This window comes from Poecilia mexicana, unplaced genomic scaffold (assembly GCF_051168715.1).
Source record: "Poecilia mexicana isolate PSO_F unplaced genomic scaffold, ASM5116871v1 scaffold_7, whole genome shotgun sequence".
In the NCBI taxonomy this organism is placed as follows: Eukaryota; Metazoa; Chordata; class Actinopteri; order Cyprinodontiformes; family Poeciliidae; genus Poecilia; species Poecilia mexicana.
Genome location: NW_028263376.1, coordinates 18,684,621 through 18,709,196, shown reverse-complemented (window position 1 = coordinate 18,709,196; position 24,576 = coordinate 18,684,621). Strand labels below are relative to the sequence as shown.

The 24,576-nt window shown below is 39.7% G+C and overlaps 1 protein-coding gene across 1 annotated transcript in view; it reads left to right on the top strand.

Moving 5' to 3' along the window:
* Positions 1-22,433, top strand: part of camta1a (calmodulin binding transcription activator 1a) — a 155,922-nt gene extending 133,489 nt beyond the window's left edge. Inside the window, exons 8-12 of the mRNA XM_088007524.1 lie at positions 734-874; positions 3,998-6,294; positions 7,348-7,474; positions 7,915-8,049; positions 22,324-22,433. Of these exons, the coding sequence (XP_087863650.1) occupies positions 734-874; positions 3,998-6,294; positions 7,348-7,474; positions 7,915-8,049; positions 22,324-22,433 (2,810 nt within the window). The remainder of the gene's footprint in view (positions 1-733; positions 875-3,997; positions 6,295-7,347; positions 7,475-7,914; positions 8,050-22,323) is intronic.
* The last annotated feature ends 2,143 nt before the right edge of the window (positions 22,434-24,576 follow it).

Here is a 24,576-nt window from a genome sequence, read left to right as displayed (position 1 = left end):
AAATTACCTATTAAAACTTATTTTTAATGCACAACACAGGCTGTTATTAACCTTCTAGAATATCCTAACTTGTACCCTCCTGAAATTTGTATAATGTGTTTACATGCAGGTCTGTACCAGAAAACCAGCTAATTTAAATGTATTCCACCAAGAATAGGAGTCAAATATCCAGTTATTTATGACAACATCACATACAGTAAGCATGTGGTTGAGGTGCAACTATAATGTACATTAACTGGAAATATTTGAACCTCTTTGGATTACAGAAAATTCCCAATGAATCTGTGGACCAAATTCTTGTTTCTGAAATTTTATGTTCATTTATCAATTTGTTGTGAGACTGCATACAACAATGAAAAAGAAAAACATTCAAATACAAAGGAGCATTGATCCCTGTGACTATATTTGAACTTCCCACCAGATCTGTGAAGCGTCTTATGATTATAAAGGAAAGTTGGCAAAACATTATCACAACATTTTAAGAGAAGAACACACAAGACATCTCTAATCTAAATATCGTACGTGGATAAGTGGATTTGACCCTTTGTGGAAAATTAGACATTTGAATTTTTCTGCTTTGCTATTGCAACTGCGTGCTTTTAAAGTGCTGTCCTCACTGGAGGATGGGGGCTACCGGCAGACAGACAGGGGCAGTGGGTGGGGGTGGAAGGCTGGCGTGGCTGGTGGTCTGTTGGGCTGGCTGACGTCTCTGTCTCCTCCTCTCTCCCGGCAGTTCATGGCATCAAGTGGACTTGCAGCAATGGGAACAGCAGCTCTGGTTTCTCAGTGGAGCAGCTAGTGCAACAGATTCTGGACAGCCACCAAACTAAGCCACCTCCCCGGACTCACAACTGCCTCTGCACGGGTACCCTGGGTAAGGGCTAGTGGGTGGGGCAGTAACTTTTTATGAAGAAAATAACTTGCAGAAACGTCTCAACACAATGGTTTGCGTGATAAATTTGACAACGTGTCCAAGGTCTTTCACAACTCGGTGCTGTGTCAGCTGAATATTTTTACATGCGGTTATCCATGTTAAGGTCATTTCCGTAATACCCCAGCTGGTTTAAATTTTACAGCTCTTATTTGGACATTTGATCTTTTATCTCCCTAAGCTCCCTGTGCCTCGAAGAGAGAACTTAAATTAACATATTTATTCATGGGCAATTTCAGGTCAGTTTACAAAATTTCTCTGAGCTTTCCTGACTCTATTTTTTTATTAGATCATAAAATTGGTGGTATGATAGTTAAATATCTCAGAAAGATATCAGTGTGTTATTTTAGAATCATTTATTAAGGTACTACAGCATTTACAGAGGAGAATTAGATGACATGTCAAATTCTTTAAAGTGTTTAAAGGCTTAAATAACCAGCCACATCATGTAGCCTATTGCATCACCAGGTCTGAAAGATACTGACCCATTTCCTTACAATTCAATTTGTTTAATTCTGTTTATTTTTATAGTCCAATTTACAACCAAAGTCTTCTCAAACCGCTTAACGAGCAAATAAAAGTCTAAATAATATCAATTTTTTGCCAGTCCAATTAGTTAAAAGTTGTTTTAAAAAGTTTGAAAACTAAATATGTGAAATAAGTTGAATTTTATCATTTCTTTTCCAGGTTTCAGATGTATTGTCTTATGCATTTACTTCATGGTACATGACAAAATGCTTTAAAATATATTTTGTCTTCTCTATCTGTCGTTGTGCTAAAATAAATTGATTGTTAACTTTTCAAAAGTATGTACAGGCATCGATAAAGGATGTGTATGTGCTCCTGCAGTTATGCCATGGGAAAACATTTTATTGCCCGTATTTCCGGTCTTCTCAATAGCACTGTAAGCTTATCTATTTAATATGCTCCCAGTCTCAGGTTCCCCATAAAGATCAACAAACATTTATGAGATTAAACTTCCTTCACCTTGTCCTCCATGTAGTTTCTGCTCCACATTCACAAAGCAGTCAGATCAGCGTTTCAGCTGTCAGTTGTGTTTTTTGAAGCTCAGACAGCTGCTCCGGCTTCTGCTGTTGTAACATATGTTAACTGTTGTTAAAAAAAATTCCCATCAGAAAAGTAGAGAGCACAGCATCTCACCCAAAATGATTTGACTAATCACATTGAAATTATTCTTCAAAGTTAAACTTAAAAAGAAAAACTTACAGAATAATCCAGACGTTTGCAGGTTATCTTCTGCTTTCATAATAATGTGCCGAGTTAGACTACAGAGAATGAAAAAGGAAACAATGAAATGTGTAATTCCATGTTTATTTTACCATCAGAGGACAAAAAGGGGTTTACTATTTTACTTTTTAATTTAGCTTTAACAGGTCTGTTGTGTTTAAATATGTTGCTTCCATAAAATAAAAAAAGTTCATCATGTACAATAAAGGATTTTATTTTTTATGTTTCACCCCAAGTTGCCATATTCTTTAAATGTGAGAACAGCTATATATATATATATATATATATATATATATATATATATATATATATATATATATATATATATATATAAAGCTTTTTGATACCTGTAAACATAAAAAAATCAACTCATCACTTTATTAATGATCACACGTCATGTAGTTACATTGTTGTTTTTACCTATTTACCATGAACACGAGCGTTTCATCAAATTAGAGCATCAAAAAGATAATTTATTCAACAGTTTAATTAAAGCATTAAAGCAGATATTGATACTTTTGGCAGCTCAGGATAGTGTCAGGTCCTGTCAGATAATGAAATCAGCATCTCCTTAAAGCTTTTCAGCACAGGGAAGCAGGAAGTGCTCAGAATGTTATAGGAAAATGGCTGCGCTAAACTTGGACTCAGGAAAACACGGTGGACCAACAGCAGCAGATGGCATGGCTCCCCAAATCATCATCATTTGACCTGAATCTCAAGCAACTTGGAGTCAGTGCCTCTCCACTCTTTGCCAGACCGATTTCCAAATGACATGCACACTTTGCTTTCCTCTGAAGAGATAACTATGAACCTCTGAGCAAATGTCCAGACATTTTTTTTTCTCCAGCCCAACACAGATTCTCCCGCCCTCTCTGGTTCAGAGTTGATTTAACACAAGTAATGCAACAGTTCCAGTCCATCGCGCATCTGCGTGTGGTGACGTTTGGAAACGCTGACTCCAGCTGCAACACATGTTTTAAGAATCTCCCTCAAACTCATTAATTCCCTACAATCCCTCCAAGGCTGCTGTCATCCTTGTTCCCTTTGCACCTTTTTCTTTTTGCGGCTATCTCTCCATCTGAAAACTGTTATTGGTTGATGTACACCAGTTTTTCATTAGCTGTAATTCATAATCAAAATTAAAAGAAAAAAACAACAAAGTATGTACAGTGTCACTTTTTTTAGTTGGTTTGTTGGAATAAACTTTTTGATTACTTTGAATTTAACACATCTATATAACATAACACATGTCAATTCAATATTATTTATGTCATTTTGATTAAGCCTAACATTTTCTATTTGTATTTGTTGTTTTTAAAGGCAAAGTATTGCGCCTGCCCTTAAAACGTACACATACTTGTCTCAATAGCTGTTCCCCTGCTTTCCACATGTTTTATTGTTTTGGTCATGTATTGTGGTTGCGAGGGACCCAAACACAGACAAACATGGAAGTTTCATTTTAACTTGAGTCCAGAGTTAAGTACCAAGAACACATGAGTGTACTTTTCAAAGTACTGAAGGTATTTGCTCTGTTATAAACTTTGTGATATAAACTGGCTTTGACTAAATAAAATTGACTTAAATGTTATTTTTTGCATTTTCAAGAAGGCAGATTATGCAAGGCTTCTTCTACTCTCCAATACTTATATACTTACTAAAAACCTAGCTGTGTCATGTTCACACTAATTACTAATTCATAAATACTAAAAACACTCCCATTTTTTGTTCATATGACTGTCTTATTGAATTGTGTTGTTTAATGTCATTTTAAATCGACATTTAAAAGAATATATTTGTTGTCATTCTTTATGCCTTTAGGTGCAGGGAGCAGTGTACACCACAAATGCAACAGCGGCAAACACCGCATCATCTCCCCTAAAGTGGATCCCCGTTCCGGGGGATACAGCAGTGCACACTCTGAGGTCCAAAACAATGATGTGTCTGAAGGGAAGACCGATCACAGTGCCCATGGTGGAGGAAAAAGCTCTGGGGGAGGAGGAGGAGGTAGCGGCAGTGCCAGGGAGAAACGCAACGGCAAAGTCCACAAGCCTGTCCTCCTGCACCAAAACAGCACAGAAGTGTCGTCCACCAACCAAGTGGAGGTCCCTGACACCACGCAGAACTCCCCAGTGTCCATCAGCAGCGGCCTCAACAGTGACCCAGACATGGCAGACAGCCCCGTGGTGACAGGGATGACCCATGTTCCGTCTGTCATGTCTGGCCTGTCCCAGAGTGTCTTCATGTCTGAGGTCACTGGAGAACCCGTCTATAGCATGTCTCCAACTGGGGGTCCCAATGCTCACCTGATGGGTGCAGATGCCACTTCACAGGGCTTGGTGCTGTCCATGACCGCTGATCGACACAAATTTGCCTTCCCCGGAGGAGGAGGAGTAGGGGAACCTGGGACCAACACGGCAGGAGACAGTCTGTCCATGTTGTCCACGGCGAGTGTGTCTGAAGAACTGGTGCTAACCAGCAGTCTCGATTCTGGAACCATCAAGATTCCAGAGACCAATATGAACTTTGATCCTGACTGCTTCTTGAACAACCCCAAACAGGGCCAGACCTACGGCGGCAGCGCGATGAAGACAGAGGGCAACTCCTCCTCAACATCTTCTTCCTCCAGTGGCAGCAGTAGCACCAACGGGAGTCTCCAGCGCTCTCCCAACATGTCAGACAATAGCTACCCCTTCAGCTCAGCTCTCGTAAAGAACATCAAGACGGAAGACACATCATTTGAGCAGCAGATGAAAGAAAGTGGTTACCAGGTCGGGGGAGTTGTGAACTGTGGTGGTGGGGTGTCATCCGGTGCTGGATCAGGTCAGGGTAGTCTTAGTCTGACCCCAACAGGCTCACTGCTTCCTTCAGGAGGGGGGCTTAGTCCCAGCACCACTTTGGAGCAGATGGATTTTAGTGCCATTGATGCCAAGCAAGAATATACTACTAGTGCTACCACAGTGAGCTATGGTCAGGCCATTCCTAGTCCACATATGCAACACCAGAACCGCTCGCCCAGCTTCTTCCTTCAGGATGCTTCTCAAACCAGCCAGACGCAGCAGGCCAGGTCAAGCATGGGCCAGAAATCACATCTTATGGAGCACAACTCCCATGACTCTGGAGCTTATATGGGATTGCAAGTGGTAAAAACTGACTCCCCTTCCAGCAATGGTCATCTTCATCATCACCACCAGAGCCAGACGCAACACAGGGCCAATTGTAATGGAGGTTCACCCACAGAGGGGTCCGGCCAAGCAGCTTCTCTCCAGCTGCTGCAGTACCAGGGGCCCTTTCCTGGGCTGGGAACGGAACATGAAGAGGTTGTTGGTCTAGAACAACCAGGTAATGTCAACTCAGCTCAGACTGGACCCACAGAAAATGGTGGTGAGAACCTCCTCAAGCCAGGGGATCACATTCAGGCCTGTGGAGCAGCGAACAGAGAGGGAGGGAGACCAGAGCACTACATGCAACAGGCTTCAGATGGTAGCAACGGAGGGGCAGGAGCTGCAGGTGAAGGAGTAACAATGCATAATGGAAACAGCGACGGTAGCAACCGCACCCAGCAGCTACAGCCTCTCCTCCAAGGTACAAGTATGGTGCAAGGACTGTACAATGCAGTGGGAGCCCATCAAGGTCTGACCGGAGCAGCTAGCAACGGAGGAGCTGGTGGAGCTGGCATGGAGATCAGTCTGGACCACTTTGACATATCCTTTGGAAACCAGTTCTCTGACCTCATCAATGACTTCATCTCAGTGGACGGCAGTGGAACCACCATGTCTGCTGGAGGTGCCCTGTATGCTCACCAGCTTGTCACATCTCACAATGCTGAAAATCAGAACCCAGCCGGTGGCCCCCCCCAGCAGGGCCAGGAGGACGGAGGAGCCAGAGGCTCGGGCTACAGCCCCTCAGAGCTCTGCCTTCAGCCTTGCTGCAGCCCTCAGTCTCTAAGCGGAGGTGCGGGAGCAGGAGGCAACACCGGAGAAGCTGGATCGCTGTCCTACATGAATGTTGCAGAGGTCGTCTCTGCAGCTGTTGCCCAAGGGGCTTTGGGGATGTTACAGGCCACAGGTCGCCTCTTCATGGTCACTGACTACTCCCCTGAGTGGTCCTATCCTGAGGTGAGTGATTCAACTCTTCTCTGCTTCTTTTCGCCTGTATGGAAAAACACAAAAAACTGAAATCAAAGACCTGAGAGAAACTATGATGTCAAATTTAAGGCCAAAGTGTTTGTCTACTTTAAAATGTCTCAAAGAAATCTCATAGCTGTCCAGCAGTAAGAAAAATCCAATGATAATGACCCTGTTCTATTAACTTTTGGTTGTTAAGCTGTATTTACAGCTCCAAGCTTCACAGGCTTCAACAATAACTTTACAAACATTTCACGTATAACTTTGCTTGTCAGGCTACAAACCAGAGGTGGGCAATGTACCAGAAATTAGTACTCAAGTAAAAGCTCAAGTGAAATATATTTTCACTCAAGTAAAAGTAAAAAGTAGCCATCCAAGAAATTACTCAAGAGTTAAAAAGTATTTTTTAATTTGTTAATTTGAGTTGATTTCATTGCACAAATGAAAAAATATGACGTTGTGTGCAAAAATAGTGAAAATAAATAACATAATAATAAAAACACTAGTTAATATTTAAAATTTAAAAGAAAATTTTATTGCTGCTATGACCCAGTGTAGTGATCACAAAATGTGGGATTCAAACAAATATGATATTTTACTGGATACCTACTGCATTTGTAAAATAGTAGAACTAATTAGCAATCACTGAAAGGTGAGTAAGTTCTAATATATGGAAAATATCATGATATTGTGTTCTTCGGTGAAGAGTGTTTTTGTTTAATACAAGACATGTTCTCCAGTAGCTTTAAAAGAGCCCCATTTATCCAAATCATTTTTGAAGTTTTGTGTTGCCGTTGTAATGCCACCATTTAGCCACTGGATGGCACCGAAGCACCTCGAGTCAGTGCTGGTGGTGTTATAGGAGAAAATATCATTGAACGTCCACATGGTGGCAGCAGAGATTAATTAAATTAAGTGGTTAGCCACCTACAGGAGTTTCAACATCTTTACGCTGCAGTTGGGAGATTAACTTTACGTGCGAGTATGTCTACTTAATTCTACTAATGTATTGTGAGCCCTCTTTAATCACCGTGTATGTTTCAGGGTGGAGTGAAGGTGCTGATCACTGGCCCATGGCAGGAGGCCAGCTCAAATTACAGCTGCTTGTTTGACCAGATCTCGGTTCCGGCCTCGCTCATCCAGCCAGGGGTGCTGCGCTGCTACTGCCCAGGTAGCAAAGAGGAAACATTTCTTAACGTTACAAATAAAGTTTCTGCTTTATTTTGTTTTTATGTTATTAATAAACAAACTTTAGAATCAGTATTAAATAAAAATTGGAACTTTTTTTTTGTATTTTGTGTTATAAGTGAAGGAGCCCTTTCTTGATGCAATATTGTAATTCTCTCCACTTCATTGAAGATTGTAAGCAATTCTTAGTTTGTTTTTTGGATGACAACTTTTTTAATATCACCTTATTTTAGTAAGTTTGTGGTTTAATGTTTTTTGTTATTTTATGACATCATCCTTTCTGATTCCATGATTAAATCTGCTAGTTGTGCAACATGTATCCGCGCCTGTTAATGTTTATTTGCACTTTCAGATAAAGGTTTTAAGAATTTGTGACACTTTGAATATGCTCTCCCAGGTTCTTACCATGTCTTCTCTGTTCAGCTCACGACACAGGTCTGGTGACGCTACAGGTGGCCATCAGTAATCAGATTATCTCCAGTTCTGTGGTGTTCGAGTACAAGGCTCGGGCTCTCCCATCACTGCCATCCTCTCAGCACGACTGGCTTTCACTGGACGGTAGGTCCTCTTATCAGTTTTCTATTTGCACCATTTCAGCAACAGGAGATTTTTGTTTTTTATATATTGTTTTGGATTTTTCTGTTTTACTTTTTTTTTAAACACCCTCAGTTCCAACCTTCCAATTTAAATTTTTCCATGTGGCTTTACCAGTTTTGAATAGTTATGGTGCACCTTCTTCATTTTGACTGTTAGCACAAATCACTGATCAGCCAATCACATCATTGGCTGACTGAAATCAAATTAATGTATTCAGGCCCCTCGATGTGGTGAAGAAATCATGCTCAAGTTCAAGCCAATCATCAGAATGTTTTGTTTTTGGAGTCACATTTTGATGCCAGACAGGCTTGTCTGAGTGTTTCTGAAACTGCCAGTCTTCTGGGATTTTATGGAAAACCATGTCTTAGGAGAGGAGATATCTAGTGAGCAACGTTTGTGTAGATGGAAATGCCTGATTGATGTTAGAGAAGAGAGAACAGACTGGTTTGAGATTAATGGAAACCAACTGTAGCTCGTGTAATCTCTCTCTACATACAATGGTGTGCTGAAAACCATCTCTAAGTGAAAAATATGTCAAACTTTGAAGCAGCTGAAGGCCAGACTGGTTGCTGCTCCTGTTGGCTAAGAACCACGTTGACATAAACAATATAAATGAATAGATTCGTCCTTCATGTGGCTGTAAGCTGGCAGCACTGTTGCCTTGAACCAAGAAGGTTCTAGTTTCAGAACAATCAAATGCAGTCTGAGGTGTTTCTGCAGTTTCACAGTTTGCATGTTCTCCCTGTGCTTGCATGACGTTTGTCTCCTACTCTGACTTCCTCCCACAGTCCAGAACCAGAACCAAGAGTGTTTGGTTAACTGACTTCCTATTGAGGGCTTTCTAATTGATTTTTACTTGATAGCTAAGTGGACTGTCACTGTGTGTAAAATATGTTTGGCATACAGCCTGTGTTTACAAATGCTTTATTGGTCATGCCATATTTAAAAGTAAATATCACTAGAATGAAATCATTGATTTGGCTCATTATTTGGTATGATGCATAAATAGAGATGTTTAAAGTTTTAGTTCACAGGATGTTTTATTCCCTTTTGGTTTTGAAAAATTCTGCTGTTTTCAAAAAGGTAATTATGTCATTGGAGTAAAAAGGACTGCTACTGTATGAGACAATAAAAAAACTTTGGCTTTTTGACTTTACACAACACTTTTTTTTTATTATTGAGCCATTTTCTGGCTGGTTTGACCTGAAGTTTTATCTGCTGTCTTATCTGCTGTCTGTGTTTATCATGTGAATTTGCAGCTATTTAGAATTCATTTTATTTTGTAACCATTATTTGCTCTTGCTTTGGTTTTAATCTGCCTTGCTTCTGAGTTTTAAACAATTTTCATCGTTTTATCATTTGTTGTTTTTTTTCATTTATCTATTTTTATCTGTTATTGCGGTTGATCTATCTAGATTTATCGTCGGATTAGTATATTAGTTATTGTAAGCATTTATTTACTTTTTAGCATTAGCTTCTACTCACTTTTTATTGTTAAATTTTTTTCTAATTTACTAAAAACATCATCCCCTCTTTGGCACCTTTGGCTTTGATATTTTGTATTTGGTTGTGATGCTTTTTGTGTGTTATTGTGTGTTGCTATGGAATATCCTGTGTGGGGTTATTGGGTTCGCTACCATATGTGAAGCTAGTGCATCTTTCTGCTGGTAATGTGTGGGATTCTTTTGTTGTTTTTGTTTAGTTGAAGGGAAATGTTTGGATGCTTCTTTTCTGTAATGCACCTCACGTTGCTGCACTGTATAAAAAAGAACTTTATAAATATAGATAAAATTTGACTGATTGATTGCTTTAAGATGGACATGAATCATAATTATGTGCTTAGTTTTGCAAAGAAATATTTTTCTTTCCTCTTTTGTGGATTAGTTATAGTTGTAGTTTCACATTCAAACAAGCCATGTCTGTGTATCAGTGAGTCTGCTGTAGGCATTTGTGATGCATATAAAAGCCATTAAGTGTTTGCATATGTGTGTGTCCGTGTGTGTGTGCGTGTGTGTGTGTGTGTGTGTGTGTGTGTGTGTGTGCGTGTGTGTGTGCGTGTGCGTGTGTGTGTGTGTGGTTGCTGGCAGAGGCACTGCTGCAGTGTTTGAGCATTGACAGAATAAAGTAGGGCACGATGAACTACAGGCTCACAGGACAGCTGCATTGCAGACAGCCCTTCAAGGAGCGCTAGTGAGTAATAGAGACCTGCATGGCGGCTCACATACATGGCAGCACGATTAGATCCCTCCGCCATTCATACCCTGCTGCCTTACTGGCCCATTCACAGAAGCAGCTGAGGAGGAGCCGACTGTCTCAGGGAAAACACAACCCACCCTATTACTTTAGCTACGTTAACTCCTTGCACACCATATGTGTAACGTCATGTTTGTGTCTATTTTAGAACAGTGGTGTTGTAATAAGCAGTGGTTATATATGTAATGTTTGTTGTTTTATTATTATGATTTAAGCCTGGATCATATGGGATGGATGGAAAATCATTTGCAACATTTTTAATCACTGGAAAAATTCCAAATCTATCAGTTGTGTTGTTTCTACAATTTAGCAAAATAAGTTCTGTGCTTTCTGTTCATAGTTACATTTATTTGTAGAAAACTGGTCAGATATCAACAAGATATGGTTATGTTCATAACTGTAATGTTTGTAATGTTTATAATGGTTATATTTATAACCATACCTGGCGTTTGTGTGAGAAGACGTTGTTAAAACTAAATCCTATTTTTGATATTATTCTTTATTACATTATTCTCATGGCACTCACATTAAGCAGTGGTTAAAACACGGTAGGGATGATGTAATGCTGAATGCATATGTCATCATTTTTCACAGATTCCATGCTACTTAAACATTCCTGCAAGTAATGACCATATCTTTTATCTAAACAATCTTGCAGTATATGTCAGCAAGCATTTTTTTCCCCTTTATTAAATAATAATTGAAATACCCACACTGAATTAAAACTAAATCTGCTTTAATATAATGTAAATTTATGTCAATCTTTGAGCATATATTCCAAATACATCTATAATGTTGACATTGATTTGGGGTTCAGAAGAGCAGACTTTGTGAGAATAATCATCTTTAAACCTTACACTTAGTAAACAGTGTACTAAGTGTACCTTAGTACACTGAGAATCATTCTAACAAGAACTTTTATTAAGTGTCTCAAAATTTAATATAGCATGTAGATTTTTACACTGCAGCAAAATACATCAACATAGACAACACGGTTTTTCTTTTTTCTTTTTTTTTTTTTGCTCTTGTCGAAAATATGACACTATTTTATACGTATTTTTCGCATTTCAAAAAGAAATTAACGTATATCCAAGGAAATACGTGAAACTTTGCATTCTTATGGCTGTTGTGGCAGCAAAGTATTTTGTATTAAGAAATATTTTACCTTTGGATGTTTTTCAGACTCTTTGGCAATAATTAAGAATTTTGTCTTGAAATGAAATACATTTCACATTAGAGATTACTGTGAATGTTTCACCATTAAAAATGTATAGCTGAAGAAATGTTTCAGATCAGTAATTATATTTAAAAATAAAGTTTAAACCCCTTTGTTACCAAGCATCTTATATATTTGCCTTCATGAGCTACAAAGCCACTGATCCACGATAACAGTCAGGATGCCTTTAACACCTATAATGATCATATCCCTCAGTAGCTTAATTGTTGGTTATACCCATTTGCCAGTGTGCTAAAGTGGCACAAGTATAAGGAGCTGCTATAAAAGGTGAATTAGCTCCAACTAATTGCCGTCTCCTGGGGTAGTCAGCCTGCAGTCGGCTGCTTTACAGACGCAAAGCTAAAAGCTTCCTTCTGTAGTTTATCTTGATAAGACCAATTGGCCACGCTTCTCTATTTTTGCGACAGAAAAGCACAGGAGCTTTCTATCAGCCAGCTGTCTGGAAGTATGCAGCAACAGGTTGGAAAGCAGCAGCACTACTGTGCTCTGTGCAACTCAAGTTACTCTGGTGCTCTCTCTGGTATCTCATTAATAAAAATTAGAACCATTCCAAAAGATATGATGGAAAATCTCAGCTTTTTTTAATTCCTTAAAACTGGAGAACTTGTTTAGTAGAATTTGATTGCTTTTTTTTCCATACCTCCATTGAAAAAGCATCACAAGTACAAGAATATAATACTGGAGGGTAATTTATTACTAGCTTCTTGGCTAGCCTGACTGCAGTCAGCTGCTTAAAAATTCTGCTTGTATCTTCCCAGCTGTATATCTGTGTTATCTTAATAAGAGTGATGGATGCCACTGCAGCTTCCTCCGAAGGGTTTTCCTAAATTAAATATTTCCAGAAAGCTGAGTTAGTCTTTCTTCTACCTGCTAGCAAAGTGCAGGAGTCTGCTTTAAGCCAACTGACTGGCAGTGTGCAGTAACAGTTTGGGCTGGAGCAGTGCAGGAGACACTACATTACACCATACTGTTTTAGAAGCCTGTGACACTTTCTGGCATCTTAAACCCCATGACTCAGGATTGTAGTAGTTGCAACCATAACTTTTTAAGCCCATATTTGTGTCTTGCTCGTGTCTAAGAGCTAAGAATCTAAGTGAATAGATGGAATCGGACTTAGCCTAAAATAAATCAGGAACTTCCAGCAGGCAGCGTGTGTGAGGCAGTGCTTCAGCACCACACTGAGTGGACAGCAACTGAGCGCGCTTTAAAAATCCACGTGGGTTGACAGTAAGTTTGTTAAAGCTTGAATCCTTGTGGATCTTGTCCGCTCGGGTAACCATTAAATCCAAGTTTGTCGGGGTGGGGTGTCGCTATTTGCACTCCTTACAACTATTATGCCCTGTTTGGAGGCGCAACAGACACCGTGACTTCCAGAGACACTAATGTGGCAGCCTCTGCTTCCTTTTTCAAGCTTCTATAGTCAGTTGACTGATTAACAGGCTGTGGGTCTGGCGAAGCGGCATTCGCGTCAATATTTAGTGCGGGTCCGCAGCGGTGAGCCGTTCGGCTCTGTGAGTTTCCTCTCCCATGGAAGACTAACTGTGCTATGATGTGCTAATGGCACAGCTGCCTGCCTGCCTTGATTTGTCATAATGCAGAGTGGGGGAAGGGGCGCCTTTTCTCCGCAGCACTGCAGGTACGGAGCCATAGGCAGGACAGAAAAGCTCTCGGAGCCGCAGAGCCGCTGCCACATAAAGTCCCCGATCCCAGATCCGGCGAGCCGAACGGCGGCAGAATTAGAGCCCCCCGCTCGGAGACGAGCTGACCGTCAGTGATTAAGGGAGCCTTATTGACTGTACCGAGGCATGACAAATGGCAAAGCGTGTACACACAATGCAGGCGCCGAGGAGGAGTGGCAGTGTTTGGGTAAACATGGCAAACTCCCGCGGATAGAAGTGGGTCTGGTTTTAAAACATCAAATCGCGCTGCGGGAAGAAACGCTTTTCACGCGTTTCCTCCAGTTTGGGAGAGACTTAATATGAGGGCGCACCAAAAATAATAATAATAATCTGGTTCGATTTTAGTTGAACAAATCTTCTGAATTGTAATTTCTTAAAAAAAAAAAAAAAAAAAAAAAAAAAATATATATATATATATATATATATATATATATATATATATATATATAAATTTAAAAGAGCGAGTTGTTGCGGAGCGCGACTCTTGACGAAAACGCCACAAAGCGGGAAATAGGGCGTCTGTTTACCGGCTGCACGTGCGCACAACGTTTTCCTCGCGGCGGTATTTGTCATTTTACTGCAGGCTGGGGGTCGCAGCGACTACTAGAAACACGAGGAGAGCGTGCATGTGCGCGAGGTGAAACAAAGTGAAGAGGAGAGCAGCAGGAGGAGGAGGAGTGGGCTATTAGAGGAGGAAGAGCATGAGCGGTCTTCCTCTCCTTCTTTCTGCACGCCGCTCTTTTCCTTCACTTTGTTCTATTGTTGACGAGTGATCTGTTGAGAGTCAGACTCAGTCTACACCAAGGACATATATGCTGTTTTTTTCTGTTGTTTTTCTTCTACGTGTGGCAGCATGCTTTAGAGTGGCAGGTTTGAAAGAAACGCAGCCCTGCTTGGACTTCTCTGGGTCAGGATGCCAGTGAATGACACCTGCATTTCCAAACAGACAAAGGGGCTGTGTTTTTGGCATTAAGGTGGACTCTTCCAATGGAAAATAAAATAGAAGGTTAGAAGTGTTGAGCTCAACCTTATAACTGTGGTGCTGTGCTGTCTTGTGATTGTGTTGTCTTTGGGTTGCCTATTGTGTGTGCCACAAGTTCCACGTTTTTTTTTCTTCTTCGTTGAGCGCCGCATGCAGAGTTATTCTGTTTTACTGTATTCCTGTAGTGGCAGTGCTGTAGCGGAGTTGTTTTGGCCACATGCTTACCAACTGTTTCATGCGTCAAAGCGCTCAGACTAAGCAACTCCTGACTCACGACTTGCGCTTCGTGCGTTTTAGGGCGACCTCCGAAACTTAAAAAAAAAAAAAAAAAAAAAAAAACACATTCTTGGTCTTCTTTTAAAGTTATGCTTCAGGGTGGATATTTTCCAAATACTTATTTCTCCGGGTGTTTTTATCTGGATGGTGTTAACCAAAGGGTCAGCGTGACCCAGGTGCAGTTTCACGTGTTGTTGTGCCTTATAGCGCAATGAAGGCTTGTCGCATCCATAAGCTGAGTTTATCTGGGCCATGTGTGTGGCTGCTGAGATTCTCCACAGCTCAGACCGTTTTTAGCACCACACAGCCGCGAGCAGAGACTTTTACAGCTTTAGCTCCGTAGTTTCTGCTTGCCAGACTTTTCCAAACTATTTAAATGAAGAATCTTCTTGTGCATTACCTACCTGTTGCTCATGTGTGATGTTTACCAGTAATGCTGCAGTAAACTACATGCATTTACTGCACTGTTGCCCGAAAGCCAGCAACAAAAAGGCTGCACAGTTTTGTTTATTTCTCTTGCATGATAATAGTATCAGGAGTCGACCATGCCTTGCCTCTGCTTGGAGGAAAATCAGTTTCTGGTTATGAAAGAAAACATTTGAGGACAGAAGACTTTGGAGGTGGCAGAAATGTTGTTGTTTAAAGCACAGCTCTGGAAAACGTGTAAAGACTACAACAAATTATTTAGCTTAATTTATATTTTTTTATTTTATTCAAGAAACTGACATCATTCCTACCAAATAGAAATCCAGTTTCTGGTATTTATTTACAAAAAACAAAAAAGTGTTTTCAGACCTCAAATATTGCTAAAAAAAAAACCTATTATATTCACTTTTAAAACACAACACTGATGTTTAAGCTAAGTAAGAGTTTAAAAATAAATTTTAGATGGAGTAACATGAGTCTTGGCAGACTTTTACAATGCTCGTGGGTTCAGATGATCAGTGTTGCAATTGAACAAAAACCTTAGAATATAAAGTCATTCGTGTGGAGATCCCAATGGCAAAAAATTGCATCGGTTTTATTTTTTCCAGAGCTGCCTGGTTCACCAGGTCTGTTAAGTTTTTTTTATGAAGGATTGCAACGTGGAGCTTTTATGACCGAACCTAACCGCTGTAGTAGTAGTTCATGTAACAGCTCCTCTGGTTTTACTTGTCCTGACAGAAGGAGTAATCACAGTTGTAGATCCGCTAACGGCAGCAATGTCATGGGAATTTTTCCATCTGTAGGTGATAGAGCAGAGGAGCAGGAGCACCATGATTCGTATTGAACTTTGCATTAAGGTGCTATAGAAATAAAGTGCTCTGTGCCACTTCATATGTGCCCAGTAACCCTGAATCATCCAAGTCTAGATAGTCTTTTTACTGTAACTGACTTCTCTCATGCATATAAGTTGCCTGCTGGGTTTTCTTTCTTAGAAATAGAGAAAAACAATTTTTTCGTAGATATTCTGTTATTTATTGTGGAAGTATAGTAGTGTAGCATCACTACAACAAATTGTAGTTGTTTACCTTTTCTATGTCGTGCCCTCAGATGACTTTTGCAGTAAGCTAGCGCTGCATAGATGAACAGAAGTGAGTTTAAATCATGCGTAAGGCTTGTGTGAAGATTATTACTCTGGATTTTGTTGCCATAATTCTGTGTGTGCTTTTGAGGATATGCGTGTGTAATCTAAAATGTGACTTACTCACTCCATATCCATGAGGTGCCAGTTGTCTCTCCTTTCTAGCTATAAGTTTTGTTTTGAAGTTTAGTTTGTCATTTGTACTTTTCTTTCAAGAAGAGGTTCTAAAGTCAGATTTCCCAAAGACAAATTGTATAGTTTCAAAATTACATTGACGCCTTCACGATTTCTTGTTTGTTTGCTGTTGTAACATAAGAATGAAAGTTAAACTTGAATTTACAATGATTTGTTGAAAAAAAATTAAGACGGAGGCTTATTAAACATATGGGGCTTCATTTAGCCAGCAGTGTGTCGCCCCTTGAGCTCTCTCTCTATTTATTGAGGCATTTCATTTTTAAAATAATTTCTGCTCTCACGTCTGTCTGCGGTTGCATAATTCAAGCTTATGCCATTTGTTTGCATAAACAGGAACCTAAATGAAATGCACTTGTTACTGAACATCTGGAAAATACAGCTTGTCCTGTTTCTAAGACAAAAAGCCAATACAATTACTCCATTAGTATAAAAGCAGATGACAGTAAATCCCCTGGGTCTCCTCTCTTGGCATTTTACTTTCAGTGTGACACACCGAATCTGTTGTGTCCAGGCTGCACTCATATTGACTTATATAATTGGATAAATGCCAGCAGAAGAGGATGAGATGTGTTGAACACCTTTGACCTTTGTTAGAGATTATAATAATATCTGGCTAAACTGGTGACAAATATAATGCAGCATATAAGCCGTGCAACAAATATAATAATTCACCAACTTCTTGTTTTTTTTTTCATATGTGGCTTCTTTATGTTTTTATGCACCAGAAGTGAGGCTAAATTGCTGTTTCTCTCTTAAAATGCTGTATTCATCACAAACTTAAGTGTTGTATTTAAAGGTTTTCTGTTAGGTAAACCTTATGGTTCATATGTGGCAACTCTACACAAATATTGTGAAGGAGAAAGAAAAGGGACTATTGTTTTCCCTTTTTTATATAAAAATCTTTAAATTATGGCTTACAAACTGTATTCCAACCCTCTGAATGAAAACTTTGCAGACTCAACTTTTGCTGTACTTGAAGATGTTTTGGGTTGTGTCTCTACCAGCTTCCTGCCTCTAGAAAGTGAAAACTTTGCCCATTTTTCTTTAGCCAAGCTCAATCTGATTGGATACACAGCATATGTGAACATCAGTTCTCAACTTTTGCTTCAGATTTTCAGTTTGATTTATATCTGGACTTTGACTGGGCCGTTCAAACAGATGAATGTGATTTAAATGAGTTTAGTGTTGTCAGTGCTTTGCATTGTGGTTTTAAGTGAAGCTCCTCGTCAGTTTTAAGTCAGTGGCATCTTCTGACAGGTTTTCGTCCAGGAGTGCTCTCTGGGTATTGCCATTTATCTTCCTGCTAATTCTGACCAGCTCCACAGCATAATACTGCCACCACTTTTCATGGTGAGTTCAGGGTGAAATTGTTATTTCTTGTGCCATATATGCAGACTCATTCAATAAACTATAATATTATTGAAAATAAATTTTTATTCTAGTAACTCAATTCACAACGTGAAACACATTCAAATAATCAACTCATATTTTAAAGCCTTTATTTGTGTTAATAAGGAAGATTTTCCACCTGAATATAATGAAAACACAACATTTAAATTACAATATCTCATCAAACTAATAATTTAAGTTTTAATACAGAAATTTGGGTTTATTGAAATTCATGTTTGCTGTTTTCATGAGGTACTTTTAATCTGACAAATGAGCCTCTTTACAACACATATTCTAATTATTTGAATATGACTGCTTTATGTGTGCCAGAAACTATTTTAAATGTTTGTTTTAGGGCTCAAATGACCAGAGCTCCTTCTTCCACACGTTTCCTGTGTTCGCAACATGGCTTGTGGAAAACAGGAAACAGGACTTCTTATGGGTTTCTTTCAATAAGGACTTTATTCCTGCAAGATTTTCATAAATACCACATTGTTCTGGCCTAACTGGAAAAAGTTGGGCCAGAAAATTTGGGAGCACTAAGTCTCCTCCAGATTTACTACAGATCTCTGCTGCCTCTCTAATTTATCAATGCAGAGCTCCTTTGGCTTGTAGTTTAGCCATATTCTTTCCATTTTTGAATTGTGGATTTAATAGCGCTCATTAAGATGTTTAAAGTTTATCTGTTTACCTCTGACCTGCCTGATGTGTTCCTTTGTCTTGTTGGTGCTAATTTATTCTGACATGACCCATCTTAACTTATTATGTCACATCTAAATGCAAGTCTCCACTGGCTTTTATTTAGGGGTATTAAACTATCGAGTACTAAACTCAAATCCATGCCAATCTTTTAAGATTTGTATTTGTTGAAAAAAAAATATTTAAAACCATTTTCCTTCCACTTCACAGGTATGTGCTGCTCTGTGTTGGTGTATCTTGGGGGGGGGGGTTGTCTCCTGCATATTTTAGATGTTTTCATCGTTGAAATCACTTGACCGAAATGAAAATTGAATGAGAATTGAACTACTTTTAATCAGGTTTTAAACTTGCTGGAACCAAGTTTCCGATTTTTGGGTAATAAGATTACAAATATGTAAAAGTTTCAGGGCTGCGACTCCATTTACAAGGGCAGAGAGATCTAAAACTACACCTTTAAGAATATTATTGCATTTGTCTGTCTCCAGACCTTGTAAAACATCAGATGAACGATCCGCTCAGGATGTGCCCTGCGTCCCGTCCCACCTCTGACCACGAGTTAAAGAAACCGAATAGCAGATGATTGGACAAATAGATTCTAAACAAATTATGGATATCTCAGTTACACGACATGCAGTCTTGATCTATGAGCAATTAAAATCTTACTCAATCACTGCTCTTAGAGGAACTTAAAGCGAGGATAGTATGTCTTTGATGCGCACACGGCCACGTCTTCCAGCTGCAAGGGCGGCTGACAGATGGGGTGGCCTCTTCCTCTCCATGGTCACAAATACTAGCCCCTGTCAATCAGCCCACACAAAGACCCAGAGGGAGGCCGGCCTCTGGTCCTTCCATAGGGTTTACATGTGAGGATGTACATAGCTGCAGGAGGATAATGAGGTTCAGTTCTGAACTTGATTGGCATGAACATGACCAGAGGTTGGGATGTGAGGATTAAAGATGTTCCGTCATAGTCAATCAGAAATGAGCTCTTTCAGGATGAAAGATGACAGCCTTTCTTCAATAACAAACCCAAAGTATGGCAAGCGGAAACGCAATTTATTCCAAAGTCAGATTGATGTGGTTGTTTGTCGAGGATTTTGTTCTGTGCTGTGTATTGACATAATGTGGTAAAGACTTGTTAATTTCAGTGATTTACTGCTGAAATGGTACAATAGTAAGGTCCATAAATCTGTGCTTAGACTCTCCAGCTCCACTCCAGCAGTTGTAGTTCACTCCGGTAATAGTTCTCCTGCTCTCATCCTTGACATTTCTAAGTAGGGCCAGCTAAATTCTCCATCCTGCTTCACTAGCAGACCCTGTCTTGTCATGCACTGTAATTCCTGCCCTTTTCTATTTTTCCCTATTCCTCTTCATGAACCTCTTCTTGTCTCTTGTCCTGTTCTCTTTTCCTTTCACCCTGGTGTTAGGTTTACTCTCGCTCTTCCCCTGCTGTCTTTTTTCTTCCTGTGGCCCCTTTTGCTCTGACATCAAGCTCTGCTGGGTCTTAATAAGCAGCGCTGTCCTTCATTCCCTTATCCCTGAGTATATCAACCTGTCTCATGAGAAGCTGCTGCCATGTCCTAGAGCTGTCATTGATCAGATACCGTAGACCACTGTGGATTATACCATAGGAAGTCCTCTGATCCTTGCTTCTCTCTCAGGGCTCCGGTGCCCTTTGACAGAACCTGGAGTTAAGAAAACAGCAGTCAAGTCTTGTCACAAATATAAAACCCCATAAAGAGCACCTTAAACTACAACACTTAGAAACTGATGAAAAAGATTTCCCTCAAATAAATTGTGACTTTCTCCAGTTTCTCCTCTTTTGCTATATTTGGTTGCAGGACAGGGTCACTCATACTGAGTTTCTGCTGAATGTTTCCTCCTGTTAAAATGGAGCCATTAGATATGAATTGGATCTGTTTGTCTTGTAAAGCGACTTCGGCTGAAATTTCCTGTCACTTGGTGCTGTGGAAACAAACAGAACTTAACCGAAAATTTTATAGAATGTAATTTAGAAACAGATCTACATTTGTTGCTCATTGATAGTTTTACTATTCTGATAAGGGCGGATTTAAAGTATCCTGATAACGTTACCAAATGACTCCATCTCAAATCTTACCTCAATTTTACACCCCTGTTAATTGTTTTTACCCCCTAGCAAGTCATTTTGGGTCAGTTTATTTCTATTTAGGTACTGTTAAAAATCATTAAGATGCTAATTTTATGTAATATTTTTTTCTAAATATTAAACCAGTTCCAGCAGCTCTCTGTTCAGGCCATGTGACTTATGATCCTGTGATCAAATCAGAATAAGCGAGTGAACTCCTGCTGGGAGATTTAGCAGTCACATCAGTTCATTTCCTTTTTCTAGACTTTGAGTAAACATAATTTTTTTATAGCTCACTTTTGATGTTTTGCTCAAGAATCATTTCCCATTGTTTACAGATTATGTAATTCTTGGGTAAAAGGCTGGTTTGAAATGTATTTATTTAAGGATATGTATCTCCCCTGGGTAAAAATAAGCAGGTAATTTACAGACACTTTGCATTCTTTTATCCCAGTGCAAATAATTTTTCCTTACTGGTCTGTAAAGCTAAGGGTAATTTGAGTTATATCATAATTTCTGTGGTTTCCCCATTTAACTTGCTTAGTTTTGTTTAGTGAAGCTGCTTCTGTACAGTTCGAACTGCAAAAACACAAAATCTTACCAAATATTTTTGATCGAGTTTCTAGAGCAAAGATCTGACCACATTTGAAATAAGACAAACCTAGCTAACTTTTCAGACAGATATAGAAGCTTGATTTAAATCAATAAGTCCTTAATATTGATTTAAAAAATGTACTACTTCCACTGGAAAATTATTTCACTTCAAATGAAATAATCTGGTACCAATGTTTAGTGATTTTTGAATCGATAATTTACTTACTTAAAACGAACTTCTGTATCTTCCTGAAAAGTTACTTAAAGTTAGTTTTGTCGTATTTCAAGTGCACTAAAATATTTGCAGTAGATACCAGACCAAACATCTAGGGAGATTTGCAATACTACAATTTAAATCTGACAATCAGAGCATGAACTCACTGCAGCTCAGACTCAGGAAGCTGAAATTGTTAAATTAGCAGTGTTTAAGTTATTAGATGTTATTAACATAAAAATCAAACAAAAGATCTTGTTAAACTGGTTTTAGCTTGTAGATTTCTGAATTGATGCTGTGTGATTTCCAGAGCCCTGGGGGCCCAAAGCCTTGCAGGCGCCCCCAAGCAGCCCCATTTTCCCTTTGCTGGATTTTTATGTTTTTGATCTTTGAGATCAATCCAGATTGCCTCAAGGAAATAAACCTATACATACACAGGAACGCATGCAAAGTATAATCGGGTCATCATTTACGATTTCATATTCACTTACGCAGAAAAATATTTCCAATCTTAGCTGTGGTTGTAGTTTTGATTACATTAATTTTCAGTAAATTATGTTTTTGCATAACTTGCAGTTGAATGAGACAGATTGTAATGTGTGGGATTTAATTCAGTGAAGTAGTGAGGTGATTTCTATTTTAATCCAATGTTAAAAAGAAATATGAGTAAATGTTGGTCTGGTTATGGTAGGAGATTATGGCATTCCTATCCAAAGCATGAGAATATATCTCCACATTCATCTACAGAAAGTTTATTTAAAAATACCCACTAACTTTACATTCAACTTGACTGAAAAAGCACACTTCAAATTTCTTACAGTGAGTTTTTAGCTAATGTTTTGCAGGCAGGGCTGTTTTAAAACACCTTGCCAAAATCTGGTCGTAATGTGTGACAATGACCACGTCTGCAACCGTGCACTGTCACAAGGGAGTAAACCGGAGAGGGGGAGGGCCCTCATGGCGTCACAGTGTTGTTACAGTACCGTTTGGCTGTTCACCTTCCCTGTCTCCTCCCACTCGTCTCTACCCCCATCCTCCCTCTGCAGTGGACGTGCATCGCATTTGGAGCAGCAGGCAGCAGGTGGAGATGACATCATCTGCACTGCAGCACACTGCAGCACTGGGTCTGAACAAAGACATGTCAGCCTACTGCTAACTATCCCCGACTCTTTCCCTCCATCTCTGCATTTGTATCTCTTCCCACCGATTAGGCGAAAGCAAAATGAGAGCACAACCTTGTATGAAGGCATGTGCCTCAACCTTTTGACTCCTCTCTCAACTCCTGCACTCAGACCAGAGTAGGCTGGCAGCTCCTCACCTCCCTACCGTCCACAAGCCAATATGTTGATGGGCAAAGATAAATACGGCCTAATGGGAAGCTGTACAAACACTCTGAGCAGTTTGCTGTTTATTATGAAAATGACGTGCTGATCTGACAGGATGCTCACCTAGGCAGTGTACAGCACACAGAGGAATTAAAGGCAGGGGCCTCATTGTTGTTCTTTCAGCCCATTTTTCACAGTGCAGCATACTGTCACAGAGAGCAGCAATTTATCAGCCAGTGGCATTATGTTTTTTTTTTTCCCCGATGATAGAAGCTACTTGACCTCCTTTACTGTGTCTCACTGTGACATTAGCTCTCTGTGGAGCCGTTAGCTGGGGGTGCCAAGATACCATAAAGCGCAAATGTCAGCAGGTCATGCTGTGAAGGCTCCCCACCTCGAGTCATCGGGTCCCTAATTCATCAGCGCTGGGGAAAAAGGGCATGCAGGAAAAGATTTCTAAATTAAATTTTTATTGTTTGTCTATCAACATTTTTGTCTTGTATACTGGGTCCTTCTCCTCCCCTTCATCAATAAGCCAATAGCACACAGGCAGGGCATACACACACAGCCATGCTCTTGTCGCCTAGTTACCACTCGGCAGCAGGTTGCCACAGAAACGGCCTCATAGCAGCTAAATGGGGAATGCTAATGCAGTCCTCTATACTCCCTGCTGCAGTGGGCTCTCTGTGCCCATCCCAATCCACTGTCTGTACATGGCATACCTTAAGAGTGTGTACATGCACTCTGATGCTCATAAAGTGCCCATTTTTTTGTTTTGTGCAACCGGACCACCTATGAGCTGCAATTTTTTCTATTTATTCCCAACCGGCTTGCAGATTAGCAGGAAACTATGTGAACTGCTAAACAACACAAATGTAAAGTGCTGTTTAGCAGAAAACTAGAAATGTACCCATTTTTGAAGTGGCAACATGCCCTGCACCTGCTAGAAACTTCTGTATTGTTTATGAGAATCCAAACTTTAGTCTTTATAAAGCATATTCCATTTAAACGTTCTATTAGTGGGATAGTTTGATAACTTTGCTGGTGAAAGATCTGAGCTAAAAGTCCGGTCTACTAAGACAAATTAAGTCTCAAACTCTTTAGCAAAGATCATGAAGTTTGCTACACAATGTTGTATAGAAGTTAAAGTAGAAATGTCATTTTGTAATTTTAAACTGCTGACATACTGTTTCCATCTTAACATGTTTGATGTCAATGACAATAATGTAAAAAGCACTTTACGGTACTTTACATACGCTATGACATCACTATCTCATTCTGGGATATTTTTTATCTGTAGGAATCAACTGAACATCTTTTATGACTGCCCCCAAGTGGTCAGATACTGTCATTAGTTATTAGCTGAAATAATCAGAAAGTAGGTCAGGCTAGCATGTCTTCAAGCATTTAGCATGCAGGGGTGAGTGAATTTGTATTTGTGCAGGTTAGCCTGAAATGTTGTATGTTAATGTGTTAGTTGCTGCAACATTGCAGTATAATTTATTTAAATCTTTAAGCAGCGATGTATATGTGGTGAATATATTTTGTTTCATTCAGTTGGAGGAAGAGTAAAGATTATAAGATTACAATAATGAATATACATAATTTAAGACTTACTTATGGAATTCAGTTTTCTTTTTAGTCTTGACTAAAATCCCTTTAATTCATTGGACCCAAATGATTTTTAATCTTAGCCACCAATCAAAGGCATAATTATGTGAAACAACCGTTTAAGGGGATGCTGTGTAAGGAGGCCATGGTAGTGCTGGGAGGCTGAAATCCAGTTTGAAGCTACCCAGCCAGCATGCCTAGGTGGGACCCATGTGGGCGAAAGGAGGGCTGATATATGGGTCCCGTATGGGTTTGTCCGCGGGTTCCACGATGGCCCCACATGGACAAACCCATGTAGGGCCACAGCCCACATGGGCCCTACATGGGTTTGTCCATTTAGGGCCCATGTAGCGCCCATGTAGC